General features: G+C 37.9%; 1 protein-coding gene across 1 annotated transcript in view; it reads left to right on the top strand.

The window, feature by feature from the left end:
- The first annotated feature begins 3694 nt into the window (after nt 1-3694).
- Nucleotides 3695-22992, top strand: part of LOC117303977 (E3 ubiquitin-protein ligase RNF181-like) — a 37785-nt gene continuing 18487 nt past the window's right edge. The window contains exon 1 of the mRNA XM_033788446.1: nt 3695-3702. Within this exon, the coding sequence (XP_033644337.1) occupies nt 3695-3702 (8 nt within the window). The remainder of the gene's footprint in view (nt 3703-22992) is intronic.

The raw sequence follows: 22992 nt of genomic DNA, 5'->3' as shown, positions 1-22992 counted from the left end.
TATGGCACTTCCAAACCGAGGACCTACGACAAAAGAGAATAGTGTCAACCGCTCGGCCAAAGGTCCACAGTTGGCAAAGAAAGCCAATGGGAGCTTTTACAAAAATAAAGGTATAAATATTGCAGCAGGTGGTGCGTAGCGTATGCCTAGTGCTACACTTGTTTGCTTTTGGCTCCAAGGAGGGCCATGTGATCCTCATAATATGAAATATTGAGCAGATCATTACAAGTTTTAGAGTCACTGAATAATCGCCCATTTACGAAATGTGTTCAGAATATTTATAGCTATTGCGTCGATACCGAACGCATTTGTCTAGAAGTTTCGTTCGGAAAAGTTGTCAAGTTCATTTACCGCGATCAATCGGATGTTGGTCCCCGGCCTCAAAACAGACGACGCGGAGAAAATGTGCCACTTCGGTGCATAGCGCCCCCACTAGTCTGAACAATTTCATGGGTGACCAATTAATTATTGCACGTAAAAAAAAGTATTAATCAAATTTCAACGTAAATAATGCGTCCTTTAAAAGTTCTTAAAATTCTTTCTTGTTGATTTAAAGTAAACAAAAACACATTTTTACTAAAACTATTTAATTTTTGTGGTATTTTATTAGTTCTAGTTTAATTTTGTTTACGGGCAAAGTGAGTTGAACAACCAAAACAATGTGACTTCAGATTTTGCTGTCAAAATAACAACATTGCTCCAAGTTCTGCGAAGTCATTCATTCTTTGACGAAATGTTATCCTGGAAAAGGGGGATTTGCTAATAACAAAAAGGTATAGAAAATAACTGAGCTTAGAAGCAGCCGCAGACTTTAAGCAACTGCGTCTTGAAACTTGGTTATTCGTCATTTTGTTTGTTTTTTTGCTGGTAAACTCAACTTGAAAAGTCCATCATTCGTACATATTATTTGTACATCAGCAGTAATTGTATTGTATTGTTACTATTTTATAACACACAAAAACAGTTATACACCGTACACGAACGAGTGCCCGATTTGTATTTAAAGTCAACTTGAGAAATGGCTTCATATTTTGATGAACACGACTGCCAACCTACCAATGGATCAGGTCCAGATGCAAGCACGCTTATACGATGGGCAAGGTTGGTATTATATACTCAAACAAACAAAAAATCACATTTTTAATAATTAAATTTTTTTTAAGTTGAAAATTAATAATAACTGTAGAGTGTAGGCCCTAATTTAGGTCAAATATGAACTAAACTAGGATTAAGTCTTGTGACTGAGACAAACATGTCAACTTAGACCTGTAGACCACTAACCTAACTGGAGCTGTGCTCCCTTTTTTGGTTACAATTTTGATGACATCAGTTGTAATTAATTGTATACTCTTGTCTTGTCTTTACTGCACAAACCGCCGCCACTGGGCTATAACTGTGCAGACCCTCATGCATGCATGCTCCCTACTCAAATGGTTTATTAACAAGGAGGGACTTAAAATTATTAGCGTCAAGGGCTGATTTAACTTGCGGCGGGAGTGAGTTCCAGATTGGTATAGTTCTTGGATACAAGGAGTAACGGTAGCAGTCTTTGTTTGATGGGATGGTGTTATAATTTAGGGTCTGATTTTGACCGGCTACTTTGTGGGCTTGAAGATTTTTCAGTAATTTTTCTACCCCAGAAGTTGTAATGTGAATGTCTGGCATGCATGGGATTTTACTAGTACCAATATGAGGGAGTGATGATAGATCTTCTTTGGTGAAAACTGAGATAAATTGTTGGTTTAGTGCCTTGGCTTTGTCTTTAGCACCCGACACAATCTTTCCCATTGAAGTTAAAGGAGAAACACCAAATACTGCCCTGCGAATCGCTTTCACATAGTTCCAAAAAGGTTTGTTGTTTTCAGTCTGAAGGCTTGTACCAATTTTGTGGACATAATCTTGATGAAGTTTCCTCAGTTCTTTGTCAACCTTACGTCTCTGATCTTTAAACTCATCCTCTTAAGGAAAAATCACCCGTTTGGCGTGCCCGATTGTACAATTTGCGTTTTTTCCTGATACTTCTTTTGATGGAAGCATTGACCCATGGGAGGCTAGACTTAGATGAGCTAGTTTTATGTGGGATATTTTTGTCCATCGATTTTAACATGGTATGCGTAAAGATGGTCCACATTTCATCGTCATTGGAGTTTTCATAAACATCACCAGTCAGCCGGCAATTCAGTTCATTTAGATCCTTTGAAATGTTGCTGTAATGGGCTTTGGCATAAATGAAGATCTTACGTTTAGGTTTCTTGAATATCTTTGGTTTGATGGTGGCTTCTACTGTGACGAAATCATGATCACTAATACCTGCTTTTACATTGGTCCTGCAAATGAATCCCGGGTTATTAGTGAAGCACAAGTCAAGGATACTCTGTTCTCTTGTTGGTTGAATGACAGCCTGATGAAGATTATGGTCATGGGCAATATCAATCATGATTTTACTTGGCCCGGCATATCTACCACCAGGCAAAAAACTGTTTGATGCCCAATCAACATCTGGCAAGTTGAAATCGCCGAGCAACCAAATGGAGGTGTGCCCTGGGATCTTCTTAATGGAGCTTTCGAGTAGACGCATATAGTCATTATCTGTCTTTTGTGAACGATAAAAGGCCCCTATATAGACCGGTGCTATCCCCTTGACATGGATACTAATCCACTTCATTTCACAATCGGTTTGGTCCAAATTAGTTTCATCCTGTGCAATCAGGTTGACCTAACAGCAATAAATACACCACCATGTGCATCTCCTATACGATCCTTTCGGAAGACTTGAAAAGTAGAAGGGAAAATCTCTCCCATAGGAATGTTCTCATGTAACCACGATTCTGTGCCTACCACTACATCAGGGTCTTCGGCCTGCAGGAGGTGTTGGAAACCAGGCAGTTTAGCACGCACACTTTGACAGTTCACATTTACAAACTTCAGAGGGCGTTCCTTAGGTTTTCGTGCAGATTTACCGACCTTGGCTTTACTCTGTGCATTTTCAGCAGCATGTTTACTAGGGCTAGATGAGTTTAATGGTTTACCAAGAAGCATATCTGGTGGCAGACTGTCAATGCTAATGCTAGAGAGACTGTCAAAAATGTTACTATCACTAAATTTGTTTAGCGATCCAAAGTAGGAGGTGTCAAAATTGGGCATTCCGCAAGTACAATAGATCCAGGTGTAAGAAGAATGTTGTTCAAAAATGTTATAGATGTTCCTATCCATACCTAAACAGTGTACATGGTACCATTGCTGACAACAATCACATTGTAGGCATTCCTGTCCCCATTTGGCTGCTTTTGTACACACTTGGCATGGGTATTAATTAGGCTGGTACGCTGGTCCTGGGTTAAGGGCAACATCACCAGCCAACATAAGAAGCATAACAGTACCAATACAAGAACGGTTTTTAAGTTGTACTTTAGCAGTGTTTGGCTGATAGTATGGTTGATTATAATCCAAGTTCAAAAGAGTAGCATGGAACTGACTCACCGGGGTTTGAAGACTAAGGTTATCTGACGAGATATTTACTGGTGCAGACCAATGCTCCACAAAATGCAGCGAAGGTAATGAGGGTTGACTGACACTGTTAATCCTGATTAAGACTAACATCAGTGAGGCTATGAGGGTTTTCCAGCAGGCTTTAGAGTTTTCCATCATGTGTAAAAAAGTCTCAATCAAATACGAAGACAAAACGACGACGACGATGACGCAGTAAGAAACAAAAAGTCTATCAAGGGGTTTAAAATGGCCGCCGTAGCAAGGCAGACAAACAGAGAATTAAAAAATTAAAACCGACGACAAATTACACCAAAACGATGAGAGTTTAAAAAGCACGATCCAGCGGTAGCTAGGAGGGATAAAAAACACCAAGAATCAAAAACGAGAGTCTAAAAACAAAACAAAAAGTTAAAGGAACACGTTGCCTTGGATCGGTCAAGTTGGTCTTTGTAACCGTTTGTAACGGTTTGTTTTAAAATTGATATGGTTAGAAAGATGTTGTAAAAGTAGAATACAATGATCTACACAAATATGCCTCGAAATTGCGTAGTTTTCATTTATACTCAGATACGAATAAAACAAGCAGACAAATTATTTTTTGATTGATTGCCACAGCCTCTGAAAACTGTTTTATTTTCAAAACAAAAATTGTGAAGGTTGCCGAAAAACTTATGGCTAGCCAGTCGCACAGATAAAAATAGCTTAGGGTACACATGACCCCACAATTGTTTGGCCAGTACTTGGCTTCTTCTGCCCAGTACCTGGATTCTTCTTCCCATGAACACATGACCTCAACCATTACTGGGCACCACGCCCGAAGTAATTAATTGGCAAACATTTGCCACACCACAACAAATCTGGCCAACATGGCTTCTTCTTCCAATGTACACGTGACACAACCATTAATGGGCACTTCGCCCCTATTACTTATTTGGCACACAAATGTTATATTTGTTAACTGGCACCTGGCCAAACATTAATCTGCATGCCCACCTGACTCCAATCACGTGGGCACACAGTCAGAATGCACTAAAACAATTATTGAAACTAGTCATACCTTACACAATGAGGTTAACCCATCAATCAATTAATTAAGCTGTAAAATTCCACCTTGAGACATGAGGTCGGACTTAGCCCCTAGGGAACCTCAGAGCGCTAACACAACTTAATGTTACAATACTTTAACTCAATATTACGAATGGGCGTGTAAGTTCCTTGAACAAGGTGTACAAAGTGAAAGAAATAATTTGACAAAGTACATTTACTTGCAACTATAACCCCCAAAACAGAAACACTGTGTGAATCCCGTAAAAAACGCCATACCGCAATGACAAGTTAAGATTACTGACAAGACCTTTAGGGTGGGAGTTAAATTGTGTGAGTATAAAACTCACACAGCCTCTTCACTTTGAAAGGCAGTGACAAAGTGACTTTGAAGTGAAAGCTAATCCCGCGCTAATTAGTGCGTCCCCAACAACGCAAGGTAAACAAAAACATTCATTGGCCAATGTTGTCCTATTAAACACCCTATTGGCTAATTGAAAACACACACAATGTTTATGCACAGAGGACTGTAATTAAAAACCCAGGCATACCAACATATTTGCCCGCGAACAAATTACCTAAGTTACTCAGTATTAGTGCACGGCACCTGGCCGCGCATCCCTGCACACAAGGGAATTACCCCTTAAGCTTGTACAATTTTAACCGCACTTTGGCAGCACACGCACCGTGTGTAACTACACTTTCGCCCTGTGTATAAAGCATTTTATCCTTGAAAGATAAAATGTGTTAACCTCGTCGACAAACACGGTCGGCCATTTATGGGAGTCAAAACTTTGACTCCCATAAATGGCCGTCCGTGTTAGTTCGCGACGTAAAAGGAAACCCGTGCAATTTTTAGTGATACTTGTGTGGATCATTATATTCTACTTTTAAAACATCTTTCTAACCATATGCATTTCATAACAAACGGTTTCAAACGCTTTTCATAGACCAACTCGTCCGATCCAAGGCAATGTGTTCCTTTTTTCGCGGAGCTAAAACTGTAGGCATGCGAGCATGATGAGGGCGTTATTTATGTATGGCGCCAATGACTGACGATCGCAATGTCATATATTCATGATCATTGTCATTGAATTGATAATACGACCATCATATAGGCTATATAATTATAGGCATAGATCAGATTAGTTGTGATAACGTAACCCTCCCCACCATCAAGAGGAGGGTTATGTTCGTGGGAGGAGGGTTACGTTATCGCAACTTCTTAAGATCAGAGATGAAAATCTTGAGAGACAAAAATAGGAGTACAGCTAATCTCAAGCTACTTATCGTGCTTATATGGGGGTCTACTCTATTGGTACAAAGTTAAAACCAATGTTTGTATGAGAAAGATTGCCCGCTTGGCGTTTATATCCCCCTGTTGTGTTCGCTTGACGGGAAGATCCTCTTAACTAACAATCAAACAAACAGGCAAAATAAAGTGCCATTATGGGGAGATGGAGGGTCAGGATTATCACAAGTCATGGTACAGGGGGCATGTAGGTGGTTACTCCTTTAACTATGAAAGAGGTTTGTTCAGGTATCATCTCAGTGGAAAGAACCTTACTAGTTCTAGGAGGTACATGTAGGTAGTAGTAGTAGTGTAAAATAAAGGTCTGTATTGAAAAATGGAACATCAGCCAACTTCTGATGATATCCAGATCTGGGTATCGCTCTCAGCTAGTTCAACTCAATTCAATTCAATTTCTTTATTTCATCACAGATTCCAAGTAAAAAGTGAAAACAAAATCCCTGTGTGCACTAAAAAGAATCAGGTTAATTTTCATTAAAAAACAAAAACATTACAGTTTATATACACTTGAATTAATTACAAAAATTTAGTTTTAAGTAATAAAAAGGCTAGTTTATTTCAAAAAGAGAGAAACATTGTCAAAATCTCACCATCACTGATTTAAAGGCAGTGGACTGGACACTATTGGTAATTACTCAAAATAATTATTATCATAAAAACCTTACTTGGTAACGAGTAATGGGGATTTTTGCGCGAATTTGATTTCGAGACCTCAGATTTAGAATTTGAGGTCTCGAAATCAAGTATCTGAAAGCACACAACTTCGAGTGACAAGGTGGTTTTTTTTTCATTATTATCTCGCAACTTCAACGACCAATTGAGCTCAAATTTTCACAGGTTTGTTGTCCCATGCATATTATTAGCTGTTCCGATCCAGTCGGAACAGCTATTGTTTTCGTCGAGATTTTTATTATTTTTATTATTATTATTATTAGCTGTTCCGACTGTCCGTCGGAACAGGTATTGTTTTCGTCTAGATTTTTATTAGCTGTTCCGATCCAGTCGGAACAGCTATTGTTTTCGTCGAGATTTTTATTATTTTTATTATTATTAGCTGTTCCGATCCAGTCGGAACAGCTATTGTTTTCGTTGAGATTTTTATTATTTTTATTATTATTAGCTGTTCCGACCGTCCGTCGGAACAGGTATTGTTTTCGTCTAGATTTTTATTGTTTTTAGCTGTTCCGACCGTCCGTCGGAACAGGTATTGTTTTCGTCTAGATTTTTATTGTTTTTATTATTATTCTTTGTTTCTCCCTAAATCCCATAGTGTTTGTACACGTTTTTGTGGCAGCCTAATCTCCTAAACCATAATACGAAAGAGTGAGTTTATTATACCAAATTGAAGCTTAGAACATAAGCTTAATTCTTATCGTAAAAAATGTTAAAATTGTTAATTAATAAGCCTTAATTAAGCTTATGAATATTTAATTAGCAAACCTTGTTAACACCATATCTCAAAAAGTAGACCGCCGATCCTGAAACTTTTCTCAGCTATATACACTAGTCAGGTCCTGTTAATGTGATTTCCGACATAAAATTCTGGACGACGTCACCATGACGTCATGTAATGCACGTTTTGTGTCTGTGCACAAACACAATGGCTCTTGAAGTGTAAACAAACCCAGCTTTCCAAAACATAATTTATTCGATTAAAATTAAATTACATGTTGTACACTTCCCAAAATTGCTTTAGATTAAGATATATTTTATTGATTGTCATTTTAAAAGCATCAGAACTTATAGAAACAGTGTAATTATTTTAAAAAACCTGTATTTCCGGGGAAGTTTTTTCAAAGATCATGGGTACGGCGTAAAACTTGATTTGAATAGTCAAAATTGTAAAAGTGTTAACTTGACCAAGTCCTTATACCATTTTCGACCGGTGTTATTGCGTTTTTTTGTTCAATATACATAGATTTCTTACGGTAACCGACTAGCACAAGTCTAAACTTGTTCCCAAAATTTGACAAGCCTGAGCATGGTGCGTCGTGGACCGGGTTCATTTCAGCCGACGAGCGTGGACGACGAAAATAGACCGCCCGGGATTTGGAATTATTTACGGGTAAAGTCACCTTGTTCGCGCCGGGGAACATTTGCCAAAACTAATTCCAGTATTTCGCGTTACGTTCGGAAATTAGACCATGACAAACAAAAACTCTTTGACAGGAATACAAAAGCAGAGATTTTATTATGCTGACGTTTCTCTGGTGGTTGAGTGGCTCAGTTTTATAGAGCTGCTTATAATAAACAGGCAAACATTTTGCTTTACAAAATTGCAGAAATTGAGCAGAACACCTGGATTCACAACTTAAACATGAGGCATGTTTAAGCTGCTTTTTTTGTTTAAAAAGCTATTATGTAGTTTGGTCCTGGGCCAATGGCTTTTAAAGGAAAGAATCGCAGCGCTTACATAATCAGGGAACTGTGCTTACGCTAAGCGTATTTTACAGCTTAGCAGGGAATGTGTTCTTCACTTCACAATTGGCATCAAACAAATTGCTACAGTTGACTAATTGTGCTCAACTCCTGCAAAACTTTCACTGCGAAAACAGTGACTAAAAAATTTGATTTGCATTCGCAGGAAAAACCGTGCTTTACTTGTGACAAAAGTAGGCAGGGGCGACTAGTGTGCTTTAGTGTTAAAGCCGCGACCACCAATTATAATTTGAGTCGCGACTACTGTTTTTATCTCTATTCAGTTATAATCGTGTCCACACATTGACTACAAAATTTGTCCCGACTACCTGTTTGGTGAACCAGTTGTGTTGCTTACTACTATTCGCAACATAATTAATATTGCCCTTGCGGCCCAAATCTTGAGAATCTGTACTTTATCTCGACAAGTGTCATAGTTAGGTTTGAAGTGCGACTAGTCGAGTAGTAAATTTCACTAGTCACACCCATTCGCAACATAATTAAAAATACAAGTGTCGTAGTTAGGTTTGAAGTGCGCCTAGTCGAGTAGTAAATTTCACTAGTCACACCCATTCGCAACATAATTAATATTGCCCTTGCGGCACATAGCGGTACAAATCTTGAGAATCCGTATTTTATCTCGACAAGTGTCGTAGGCAGGTTTGAGGTGCGACTAGTCGAGTAGTAAAATTCACTAGTCACCCATTCGCAACATAATTAATATTGCCTTTGCGGCACATAGCGGCACAAATCTTGAGAATCTGTATTAATTTTATCTCGACAAGTGTCGTAGTTAGTTTTGAGGTTCGACTAGTCGAGTCATGATGGGAACTTGCTTAATGAAAAAGATTCAGTGCTCTGCAGAAGCATTGAATTCTGCGCTTACGTCAAGCGAAATAGACTGCTTATAGCAGGGATTTCTTTTGTTAGTGTGCTTCCAAGTTCGCACATTATTTTCCAAGCTTGCACATCACAGTAAAGCGAAAATGGTGATCGTAAGCGCAGACTTTGGTGGTCATGAGAACCATGTAATTTTGCCCTGTAAGTAGGTTTGGTAAGGCCTACACTTCAAACATGTAAAGTCAAAAAAGATTGTTAGTACATGAGGGGAAATCTTGTGAAACTGGTCCAATTTGACTCTGATTCACTGCGTAAGCAAAGAATTGTCACATCGGAAGCGCGGATATTATCGCTAACTTAAAGCATATATCACAGCTTAGCAGGGATATTTTTGCTTGTGCACGGGGAAACTTATCATATGTAATCTTTGCTTTGAACTAATTGTACAGATATTTCAGCGCCTGCACAGTAAGCGGAGAATGGTGGTTGTATAATAAATGGGCAGAGTTTGGTTGAAGCAGACAGAGCCATAAAACTGGGCCCTGTTCTCTAGGGGAAATTATAGCTTGACATTTTGTGACAGTTTTGGTCTCTGCGACGTACACATACAAATACAGAGTCAGATACAGACATTACGGTGCAGAAATCGTGCAATGGGAGACTTTCTGGGACGATAGAGGGCAGCAGACTTACCGGGTAAATCCATTGTTCTCAGAATTATGCGCATGTTCAGAACTACGTAAACAATGGGAATTTACCCGGTATGTCTGCTGCCGCCTAGCGTTGGAAAGTCTCCTATTGAAATGTCTCATAAGAGCGCCCCCTATCGGCAGGAGTAGGGAAATAAAGGAGTATCCTACAAATTAATTATGTGTTTTTAAACACGTAAAATAATATCAAATGGAAGCTTTAGGATGTTTAGCTTAATTCCTATCATAAAACATATTAAAATTATTTATTAATTAACCACCAGTGACCCTCATATGCATATTAATTAGGAAATCTTTGCAGCATCATATCTCAAGAACTTCACGGCCGACTTTTCAACTGTTTGTTTTTAAATACTCCTTGGGGGTTGGAGATTAATTTGAAAAAACTGTGACCTCAAGTTGACCTCTACTTCCGCGTCAACCGGAAGTGTCACCATATCTCAAGAACTATACAGCAGATTTTCAAAATATTTTCAGTTATAAACTCCTTAGGCATAAAATATTAACTTTAAAAAACCGTGACCTCAAGTTGACCCCTACTTCCTGGTCAACCGGAAGTGGGACCATATCTCAAGAACTATACAACAGATTATCAATTTTGGTTCAGTTATAGACATCTTGGGCATTCAAGATTAGTTTGAAACAACTTTGACCCCATGTTGACCTTTACTTCCGGGTCAACCGGAAGTGAACCCATATCTAAAAAAGTACAAAGCTAATGTTCAAACTTCAGTTGCAGACTCTTAGGCAATAAATATTAGCTTTGGAAAACTGTGACCCCAAGTTGACCTCTACTTCTGGGTCAACCGGAAGTGGGACTATATATCAAGATCTACACAACCGATTTTATAGACTCCTTGGCATTGCAGATTAATCTTTGGTAGCTGTGGGCCCATGTTGACCTTTACTTATGGGTCAACCGGGAAGTAAAACCTTATAACAAGAGCTACACAACTTTTTTGAAACCTTTTTTTCAGTTATATATTCCTTGGGCAATGAAGCACATAATCCAAGCAAAACAACAAGGAACAGCTTCGTGTTTGTTCACAAACACTTAATGTCTAGTTAGCTGTTCCGACCGTCCGTCGGAACAGGTATTGTTTTCGTCTAGATTTTTATTGTTTTTATTAGCTGTTCCGACCGTCCGTCGGAACAGGTATTGTTTTCGTCTAGATTTTTATTGTTTTTAGCTGTTCCGATCCAGTCGGAACAGCTATTGTTTTCGTCGAGATTTTTATTATTTTTATTAGCTGTTCCGATCCAGTCGGAACAGCTATTGTTTTCGTCGAGATTTTTATTATTTTTATTAGCTGTTCCGATCCAGTCGGAACAGCTATTGTTTTCGTCGAGATTTTTATTATTTTTATTATTAGCTGTTCCGATCCAGTCGGAACAGCTATTGTTTTCGTCGAGATTTTTATTATTTTTATTATTATTAGCTGTTCCGATCCAGTCGGAACAGCTATTGTTTTCGTCGAGATTTTTATTATTTTTATTATTATTATTATTAGCTGTTCCGACCGTCCGTCGGAACAGGTATTGTTTTCGTCTAGATTTTTATTGTTTTTATTATTATTATTCTTTGTTTCTCCCTAAATCCCATAGTGTTTGTACACGTTTTTGCGGCAGCCTAATCTCCTAAACCATAATACGAAAGAGTGAGTTTATTATACCAAATTGAAGCTTAGAACATAAGCTTAATTCTTATCGTAAAAAATGTAAAAAATTTTAATTAATAAGCCTGAATTAAGCTTGTGAATATTTAATTAGCAAACCTAGTTAACACCATATCTCAAAAATTAGACCGCCGATCCTGAAACTTTTTTCAGCTATACACTAGTCAGGTCCTGTTAATGTGATTTCCGACATAAAATTCTGGACGACGTCACCATGACGTCATGTAATGCACGTTTTGTGTCTGTGCACAAACACAATGGCTCTTCAAATCTATAATTTAAACTGGTCAAAAACACAATAACTTCTAAATAATTTATTTGTTAGTTTCCTAAATATCATATTATGTGTAGAAAAATACACTGATTCTAATAAGATTTGTTTCAGTCCATAAAAGCAATCAATGTTCGTCTATTAATTATTAATCAATTAGAATCTTGGCATCATGGGTACAACGTAGTACTTCATAAATTGGGTGCAGTCACTCTCATTGCAATTATGTAGACAGCTCTATGGTTCTTGCAACACACTGCGAACCTGTGTGGGTTGAGCACTCTCGGGGAGAGTCTGAGAAGACGATGTCGTGATATTTGCATCTTTAATTTGTTTTTGAAAAATGGCAACTAGTAACTACTTAACCACATGACCCTCATTTGCATATTCAATTCAGAAAATCTTTGCAGCACCATATCTCAAGAAGCATACAGCCGATTTTAAGACTGTTTGTTGCTAAAGACTCTTTGGGGATTGGAGATTAATTTTGAAAAATTGTGACCTCAAGTTGACCCCTACTTCCGGGTCGACCGGAAGTGGGACCATATCTCAAGAACTATACAACAGATTATAAAACTTTTTCAGTTATAAACTCCTTAGGCATAAAAATATAACTTTTGACAAACCGTGACCTCAAGTTGACCTCTACTTCCGGGTCAACCGGAAGTGGGACCATATCTCAAGAAATATACAACCGATTTTCAAACTTTTTTTCAGTTATAGACTCCTTGGACATTCAAGATTAGTTTGAAACACATTTGACCCCATGTTGGCCTTTACTTCCGGGTCGACCGGAAGTGGGCCAATATCTCAAGAAGTACAAAGCCAATGTTCAAACTTCAGTTATAGACTCTAAGGCAATAAATATTAACTTTGAAAAACTGTGACCCTATGTTGACCTCTACTTCTGGGTCAACCGGAAGTGGGACTATATATCAAGATCTTCACAACCGATTGCTTAAACTTTTTCAGTTATAGACTCCTTGGCATTGCAGATTAGTCTTTGGTAGCTGTGGGCTCATTTTGACCTTTACTTGCGGGTCAACCGGGAAGTGTGACCTAATACCTAGAGCTACACAACTTTTTTGAAACTTTTTTTCCCAGTTATATATTCCTTGGGCAATGAAGCACATAATCCAAGCAAAACATCACGGAACAGCTTCGTGTTTGTTCACAAACACTTAATGTCTAGTTATTCTTTGTTTCTCCCTAAATCCCATAGTGTTTGTACACGTTTTTGTGGCAGCCTAATCTCCTAAACCATAATACGAAAGAGTGAGTTTATTATACCAAATTGAAGCTTAGAACATAAGCTTAATTCTTATCGTAAAAAATGTTAAAATTGTTAATTAATAAGCCTTAATTAAGCTTATGAATATTTAATTAGCAAACCTTGTTAACACCATATCTCAAAAAGTAGACCGCCGATCCTGAAACTTTTCTCAGCTATATACACTAGTCAGGTCCTGTTAATGTGATTTCCGACATAAAATTCTGGACGACGTCACCATGACGTCATGTAATGCACGTTTTGTGTCTGTGCACAAACACAATGGCTCTTGAAGTGTAAACAAACCCAGCTTTCCAAAACATAATTTAGGGCCACTGATTTTCCGCGATCGCGGAAAACGGACGGAATTCGCGGAATCCGCCCTTAGAAACGGAAAACGGGATTTCAGAAAATTTGATTTTTTTTTTTTTTTTTTTTTTTTTTTCTTGACGCAAAAACTATTGATATTGCATTCTTTATTAAGATTACTAAAAAAGCATCAGAAATCAGACCATTAAAAAGTACGAGATCGTAACCGTGGATCATTCTGTTCTACTTCACACCATCCTCCATGTTTACACACATGATGTACACACGTTGTTAACATGGTTAAGCGAAGGGCATTATTCGCGGCACGTTTTTAACATTTTTTGTTCACCCAAATTGCATTTTCTCCCTCTCTTTTACCAACAATAATACACAAACTAGCTTACCTATGATGTATAAGAACACATACAATGTTTTTTCATCTCGGAAAGGTCTAAAATAAAACCGTAAACTGTCAACATTCTGTCGCCAATGCGAAAACAAAATGGCTGACATTTTGTTTGTGGATGGAGAACGGTCACGTCCATAGACTTGTTCCCAAGTCTTGGATCATGCTGAAACAGCGCCCTCTTGTGGATTACACTCCTTTCATTAGCCTACAATGTGGCTGATGCAGAGAATCAACTGCAGTTTTAGACTTGGAATCAAGTCTATCACATCATGTGCATTGATACTGCAGTCACAGTGCAACCTTTTTACCATGACTACATGTTTTTGTTTCATCGAACAGCAGTATAAAAAAAAAAAAATTAAAGTATTTTTTTGAAATTTGTCAGTTCAAATGAACATTTTACGAAGTCAGCAGTGCAACTTATCTCAAATTGATTTTTATAAGTGTGTCCCTGGGTATTAAACAACCTTTTATCTAATTAAAAAAACATGAAACGGAATTTTTTGTGCCTGAAACGGAATTCATGTTTTTGCCAAACGGAATTTGCACTTTTCTGAAACGGAAAATCAGTGGCCCTAATAATTTATTCGATTAAAATTAAATTACATGTTGTACACTTCCCAAAATTGCTTTAGATTAAGATATATTTTATTGATTGTCATTTTAAAAGCATCAGAACTTATAGAAACAGTGTAATTATTTTAAAAAACCTGTATTTCCGGGGAAGTTTTTTCAAAGATCATGGGTACGGCGTAAAACTTGATTTGAATAGTCAAAAATTGTAAAAGTGTTAACTTGACCAAGTCCTTATACCATTTTCGACCGGTGTTATTGCGTTTTTTTGTTCAATATACATAGATTTCTTACGGTAACCGACTAGCACAAGTCTAAACTTGTTCCCAAAATTTGACAAGCCTGAGCATGGTGCGTCGTGGACCGGGTTCATTTCAGCCGACGAGCGTGGACGACGAAAATAGACCGCCCGGGATTTGGAATTATTTACGGGTAAAGTCACCTTGTTCGCGCCGGGGAACATTTGCCAAAACTAATTCCAGTATTTCGCGTTACGTTCGGAAATTAGACCATGACAAACAAAAACTCTTTGACAGGAATACAAAAGCAGAGATTTTATTATGCTGACGTTTCTCTGGTGGTTGAGTGGCTCAGTTTTATAGAGCTGCTTATAATAAACAGGCAAACATTTTGCTTTACAAAATTGCAGAAATTGAGCAGAACACCTGGATTCACAACTTGAACATGAGGCATGTTTAAGCTGCTTTTTTTGTTTAAAAAGCTATTATGTAGTTTGGTCCTGGGCCAATGGCTTTTAAAGGAAAGAATCGCAGCGCTTACGTAATCAGGGAACTGTGCTTACGCTAAGCGTATTTTACAGCTTAGCAGGGAATGTGTTCTTCACTTCACAATTGGCATCAAACAAATTGCTACAGTTGACTAATTGTGCTCAACTCCTGCAAAACTTTCACTGCGAAAACAGTGACTAAAAAATTTGATTTGCATTCGCAGGAAAAACTTGTGCTTTACTTGTGACAAAAGTAGGCAGGGGCGACTAGTGTGCTTTAGTGTTAAAGCCGCGACCACCAATTATAATTTGAGTCGCGACTACTGTTTTTATCTCTATTCAGTTATAATCGTGTCCACACATTGACTACAAAATTTGTCCCGACTACCTGTTTGGTGAACCAGTTGTGTTGCTTACTACTATTCGCAACATAATTAATATTGCCCTTGCGGCCCAAATCTTGAGAATCTGTACTTTATCTCGACAAGTGTCATAGTTAGGTTTGAAGTGCGACTAGTCGAGTAGTAAATTTCACTAGTCACACCCATTCGCAACATAATTAAAAATACAAGTGTCGTAGTTAGGTTTGAAGTGCGCCTAGTCGAGTAGTAAATTTCACTAGTCACACCCATATAATTAATATTGCCCTTGCAGCACATAGCGGTACAAATCTTGAGAATCCGTATTTTATCTCGACAAGTGTCGTAGGCAGGTTTGAGGTGCGACTAGTCGAGTAGTAAAATTCACTAGTCACCCATTCGCAACATAATTAATATTGCCTTTGCGGCACATAGCGGCACAAATCTTGAGAATCTGTATTAATTTTATCTCGACAAGTGTCGTAGTTAGTTTTGAGGTTCGACTAGTCGAGTCATGATGGGAACTTGCTTAATGAAAAAGATTCAGTGCTCTGCAGAAGCATTGAATTCTGCGCTTACGTCAAGCGAAATAGACTGCTTATAGCAGGGATTTCTTTTGTTAGTGTGCTTCCAAGTTCGCACATTATTTTCCAAGCTTGCACATCACAGTAAAGCGAAAATGGTGATCGTAAGCGCAGACTTTGGTGGTCATGAGAACCATGTAATTTTGCCCTGTAAGTAGGTTTGGTAAGGCCTACACTTCAAACATGTAAAGTCAAAAAAGATTGTTAGTACATGAGGGGAAATCTTGTGAAACTGGTCCAATTTGACTCTGATTCACTGCGTAAGCAAAGAATTGTCACATCAGAAGCGCGGATATTATCGCTAACTTAAAGCATATATCACAGCTTAGCAGGGATATTTTTGCTTGTGCACGGGGAAACTTATCATATGTAATCTTTGCTTTGAACTAATTGTACAGATATTTCAGCGCCTGCACAGTAAGCGGAGAATGGTGGTTGTATAATAAATGGGCAGAGTTTGGTTGAAGCAGACAGAGCCATAAAACTGGGCCCTGTTCTCTAGGGGAAATTATAGCTTGACATTTTGTGACAGTTTTGGTCTCTGCGACGTACACATACAAATACAGAGTCAGATACAGACATTACGGTGCAGAAATCGTGCAATGGGAGACTTTCTGGGACGATAGAGGGCAGCAGACTTACCGGGTAAATCCATTGTTCTCAGAATTATGCGCATGTTCAGAACTACGTAAACAATGGGAATTTACCCGGTATGTCTGCTGCCGCCTAGCGTTGGAAAGTCTCCTATTGAAATGTCTCATAAGAGCGCCCCCTATCGGCAGGAGTAGGGAAATAAAGGAGTATCCTACAAATTAATTATGTGTTTTTAAACACGTAAAATAATATCAAATGGAAGCTTTAGGATGTTTAGCTTAATTCCTATCATAAAACATATTAAAATTATTTATTAATTAACCACCAGTGACCCTCATATGCATATTAATTAGGAAATCTTTGCAGCATCATATCTCAAGAACTTCACGGCCGACTTTTCAACTGTTTGTTTTTAAATACTCCTTGGGGGTTGGAGATTAATTTGAAAAAACTGTGACCTCAAGTTGACCTCTACTTCCGCGTCAACCGGAAGTGTCACCATATCTCAAGAACTATACAGCAGATTTTCAAAATATTTTCAGTTATAAACTCCTTAGGCATAAAATATTAACTTTAAAAAACCGTGACCTCAAGTTGACCCCTACTTCCTGGTCAACCGGAAGTGGGACCATATCTCAAGAACTATACAACAGATTATCAATTTTGGTTCAGTTATAGACATCTTGGGCATTCAAGATTAGTTTGAAACAACTTTGACCCCATGTTGACCTTTACTTCCGGGTCAACCGGAAGTGAACCCATATCTAAAAAAGTACAAAGCTAATGTTCAAACTTCAGTTGCAGACTCTTAGGCAATAAATATTAGCTTTGGAAAACTGTGACCCCAAGTTGACCTCTACTTCTGGGTCAACCGGAAGTGGGACTATATATCAAGATCTACACAACCGATTTTATAGACTCCTTGGCATTGCAGATTAATCTTTGGTAGCTGTGGGCCCATGTTGACCTTTACTTATGGGTCAACCGGGAAGTAAAACCTTATAACAAGAGCTACACAACTTTTTTGAAACCTTTTTTTCAGTTATATATTCCTTGGGCAATGAAGCACATAATCCAAGCAAAACAACAAGGAACAGCTTCGTGTTTGTTCACAAACACTTAATGTCTAGTTAGCTGTTCCGACCGTCCGTCGGAACAGGTATTGTTTTCGTCTAGATTTTTATTGTTTTTATTAGCTGTTCCGACCGTCCGTCGCTATTAGCTACAAGCTATTTTGACAATCTATACATCATATGAAAGGGCTTTACGTACGTAGTCTGTTTTCAAGGTGTTTTCAACAAACATTTCCTTTTCGGTTAGTTAGTCTCTTCTCCAGTCGTCATTATGCATAAGTTCCTATGTCCTCAACCACACAAGCTATTTTGACAATCTATACATCATATGAAAGGGCTTTACGTACGTAGTCTGTTTTCAGATGTTTTCAACAAACATTTCCTATTCGGTTAGTTAGTCTCTTCTCCAGTCGTCATTATGCATAAGTTCCTATGTCCTCAACCACAAAAGCTATTTTGACAATTTATACATCATATGAAAGGGCTTTACGTACGTAGTCTGTTTTCAAGGCGTTTTCAACAAAGATTTTCCTCCTAGTTAGGCTCTTCTCCAGTCGTCATTATGCATAAGCTCCCATATCCTCAACCACACAAGCTATTTTGACAATCTATACATCATATGAAAGGGCTTTACGTACGTAGTCTGTTTCCAAGGTGTTTTCAACAAACATTTCCCTTTCGGTTAGTTAGTCTCTTCTCCAGTCGTCATTATGCATAAGTTCCTATGTCCTCAACCACACAAGCTATTTTGACAATCTATACATCATATGAAAGGGCTTTACGTACATAGTCTGTTTTCAAGGCTTTTTCAACAAACATTTCCCTTCTGGTTAGTTAGGCTCTTCTCCAGTCGCCATTATTCATCAGTTCACGTTTCCTCAACCACAAAAGCTATTTTGACAATCTATACATCATATAAAAGGGCCTCACGTATTCCACAAAAATGGGTGTGTTGGTGATCTTTTCTTGACTTTTTGACCTTTTTAAACTGGAAGAGCCTGTAAAATGCTTTGAAAAGGCAGTATTTAAAGGCTTTTAGGTTGAAATGTACACTTTTTGATGCTTTTTCTATAAATTATTACACATCGAGAAAACTGTTTGGTTTTGATTTCTTTGTAATTTGACGAGCTATTAACAATACTTTTTTCATTTATTCAAACACTGACCCAACAATAGCCGAACACCTAGTGTTTGTTTGTACAAACACTATATCTAGTTTTTTTTTTTTTTGGTTTTTCTTATTCTTCTCGCTGTCGATTGTCCGCAAGAAAAAGCATAGATGCGAAGCTTGCATTAAGTTGAAACTTTGCACACAGGTAGACAATAACCAGTAGATGATACAAAAGTTCTTACGTCACGATTATGTCATCAGTTGACGAGATACACTCATTCAAAGTTTATTATTTCAAAAAATCATAACTTTTGATCTGCATGAAGGATTTTTACAATCAATACATCATCGGAAAGGGCATTAAAAACTCCGTAAACACCTCACAGACATGACCCCATTTTGATCTTGTCTTCCGGTTCAAAATCGAGGTTGAAAATTTCAATATTCATGTACACTGTATAAAGACTACAAAATTCCCCCATTGATTGCGCGTAAAGATTTTACAATTACATGTACATGTACTTTGTCACCACGTGTAAGCATGCGGTGCATTGCGGTCACCACGTGTAAGTATGCGGTATTATTTCAAAAAATCATAACTTTTGATCTGCATGACGGATTTTGACAATCAATACATCATCGGAAAGGGCATTAAAAACTCCGTAAACACCTCACAGACATGACCCCATTTTGATCTTGTCTTCTGGTTCAAAATCGATGTTGAAAAATCTAAAATTCACCTATAAAGCACTACAAAATTCCCCCATTGATTGCGCGTAAAGATTTTACAATTACATGTACATGTACTTTGTCACCACGTGTAAGCATGCGATGCATTGCGGTCACCACGTGTAAGTATGCGGTGCATTGATGAGCGTAGTCACGCTCTGCACCACGTGTTGATCGTTTTAGTCTGCGTACCATACTGCGTTGATAACACCTGTCACTAAAGTTAAGCAAAATCGAGCCCAGTCAGTATTTGGATGGGAGACCACTTGGCTACCAAAATTTGTACGATTTATTTTTGTATTTAATTTTTTTTTCTCCTATAAATAGCTTCGCTTTAGTCTGTTTTCAAGGCGTTTTCAACAAAGATTTTCCTCCTAGTTAGTCTCTTCTCCAGTCGTCATTATGCATAAGCTCCCATATCCTCAACCACACAAGCTATTTTGACAATCTATACATCATATGAAAGGGCTTTACGTACGTAGTCTGTTTTGAAGGTGTTTTCAACAAACATTTCCCTTTCGGTTAGTTAGTCTCTTCTCCAGTCGTCATTATGCATAAGTTCCTATGTCCTCAACCACACAAGCTATTTTGACAATCTATACATCATATGAAAGGGCTTTACGTACGTAGTCTGTTTTCAGATGTTTTCAACAAACATTTCCTATTCGGTTAGTTAGTCTCTTCTCCAGTCGTCATTATGCATAAGTTCCTATGTCCTCAACCACAAAAGCTATTTTGACAATCTATACATCATATGAAAGGGCTTTACGTACGTAGTCTGTTTTCAAGGCGTTTTCAACAAACATTTCCCTTCTGGTTAGTTAGGCTCTTCTCCAGTCGCCATTATTCATCAGTTCACGTTTCCTCAACCACACAAGCTATTTTGACAATCTATACATCATATGAAAGGGCCTCACGTATTCCACAAAAATGGGTGTGTTGGTGACCTTTTCTTGACTTTTTGACCTTTTTAAACTGGAAGAGCCTGTAAAATGCTTTGAAAAGGCAGTATTTAAAGGCTTTTAGGTTGAAATGTACACTTTTTGATGCTTTTTCTATAAATTATTACACATCGAGAAAACTGTTTGGTTTTGATTTCTTTGTAATTTGACGAGCTATTAACAATACTTGTTTCATTTATTCAAACACTGATCCAACAATAGCCGAACACCTAGTGTTTGTTTGTACAAACACTATATCTAGTTTTTTTTTGGTTTTTCTTATTCTTCTCGCTGTCGATTGTCCGCAAGAAAAAGCATAGATGCGAAACTTGCATTAAGTTGAAACTTTGCACACAGGTAGACAATAACCAGTAGATGATACAAAAGTTCTTACGTCACGATGACGTCTTCAGTTGACGAGATACACTCATTCAAAGTTTATTATTTCAAAAAATCATAACTTTTGATCTGCATGACGGATTTTTACAATCAATACATCATCGGAAAGGGCATTAAAAACTCCGTAAACACTTTACAGACATGACCCTATTTTGATCTTGTCTTCCGGTTCAAAATCGAGGTTGAAAATTCTAAAATTCATGTATAGGCCTAAAGGACTACAAAATTCCCCCATTGATTGCGCGTAAAGATTTTACAATTACATGTACATGTACTTTGTCACCACGTGTAAGAATGCGGTGCATTGCGGTCACCACGTGTAAGTATGCGGTATTATTTAAAAAAATCATAACTTTTGATCTGCATGACGGATTTTTACAATCAATACATCATCGTAAAGGGCATTAAAAACTCCGTAAACGCCTCACAGACATGACCCCATTTTGATTTTGTCTTCGGCTCAAAAGAGAGGTTGAAAATTTCAAAATTCACGTCTAAAGAACAACGTAAATCCCCGTTGGTATGTGCATAAACATTACACTTAGGCATACACACAACGTGTAGTGTATTAGCTGTGCGGGAGAGTCACGCTCCAGTGATCATCCATAGAGCGCGAAAAACCTTCATGTAGAATAGTCTTCGTTCAAGGCGTTTAACCTTTTGATCTTGTCTTCTGGTTCAAATCGAATTTATTGTACACTATCTACGACCGTACTGCGTTGATAACACCGGTTCCCGTCCGATCACTGAAGTTATGCTAAATCGGGCTTGGTCAGTACTTGGATGGGAGACCAATTGGCGACCAAATTTTGTATTATTTTTTTGTATTATTTTTTTTTTCTTCTCCTATAATTAGCTTCGTTTTTAGTCTATTTTCAAGGCGTTTTCAACTAACATTTCTTTTCCGGTTAGTTAGTCTCTTCTTCAGTCGTCATTATGCATAAGGCTCCAACCACAAAAGCTATTTTGACAATCTATACATCATATGAAAGGGCTTTAAGTGCGTAGTCTGTTTTCAAGGCGTTTTCAACAAACATTTCCCCGTCCGGTTAGTTAGTCTCTTCTCCAGTCGTCATCATGCATAAGTTCCTATGCCCTCAACCACAAAAGCTATTTTGACAATCTATACATCATATGAAAGGGCCTCACGTACTTCACAAAAATGGGTATGTTGGTGACCTTCTCTTGACCTTTTGACCTTTTTAAACCTGAAGTGCCTGTAAAATGCTTTGAAAAGGCATTATTTAAAGGCTTTTAGGTTGAAATGTACACTTTTTGATGCTTTACCATAAAATTATTACACATCGAGAAAACTGTTTGGTTTGATTTCTTTGAAATTTGACGAGCTATCAACAACACTTTTTTCATTGGTTCAAACACTGACCCAACAATAGCCGAACACCTAGTGTTTGTTTCTACAAACACTATATCTAGTTTTTTTTTTGTTTTTCTTATTCTTCTCGCTGTCGATTGTCCGCAAGAAAAAGCATAGATGCGAAGCTTGCATTAAGTTGAAACTTTGCACACAGGTAGACAATAACCAGTAGATGATGCAAAAGTTGTTACGTCACGATGACGTCATCAGTTGACGAGATACACTAATTCAAAGTTTATTATTTAAAAAAATCATAACTTTTGATCTACATGAGGGATTTTTACAATCAATAAATCATCGGAAAGGGCATTAACAACTCCGTAAACGCCTCACAGACATAGCCACATTTTGATTTTGTCTTCCGGCTCAAAAGAGAGGTTGAAAATTTCAAAATTCACGTCTAAAGAACAACGTAAATCCCCCGTTGGTATGTGCATAAACATTACACTTAGGCATACACACAACGTGTAGTGTATTAGCTGTGCGGGAGAGTCACGCTCCAGTGATCATCCATAGAGCGTGTAAAAGCTTCATGTAGAATAGTCTTCGTTCAAGGCGTTTAACTTTTTGACCTTGTCTTCTGATTCAAATCGAATTTATTGTATATTATCTACGACCGTACTGCGTTGATATGACCGGTTCCCGTCCGATCAATGAAGTTAAGCAAAGTCGGGCTTGGTCAGTACTTTGATGGGAGACCAATTGGCGACCAAATTTTGTATTATTTATTTTTTTATTTTATTTTTTCTTCTCCTATTAGCTTCGTTTTTAGTCTGTTT

This window comes from Asterias rubens, chromosome 20, assembly GCF_902459465.1.
Source record: "Asterias rubens chromosome 20, eAstRub1.3, whole genome shotgun sequence".
NCBI lineage: Eukaryota > Metazoa > Echinodermata > Asteroidea > Forcipulatida > Asteriidae > Asterias > Asterias rubens.
This window is presented reverse-complemented; position numbering and strand designations above follow the sequence as displayed.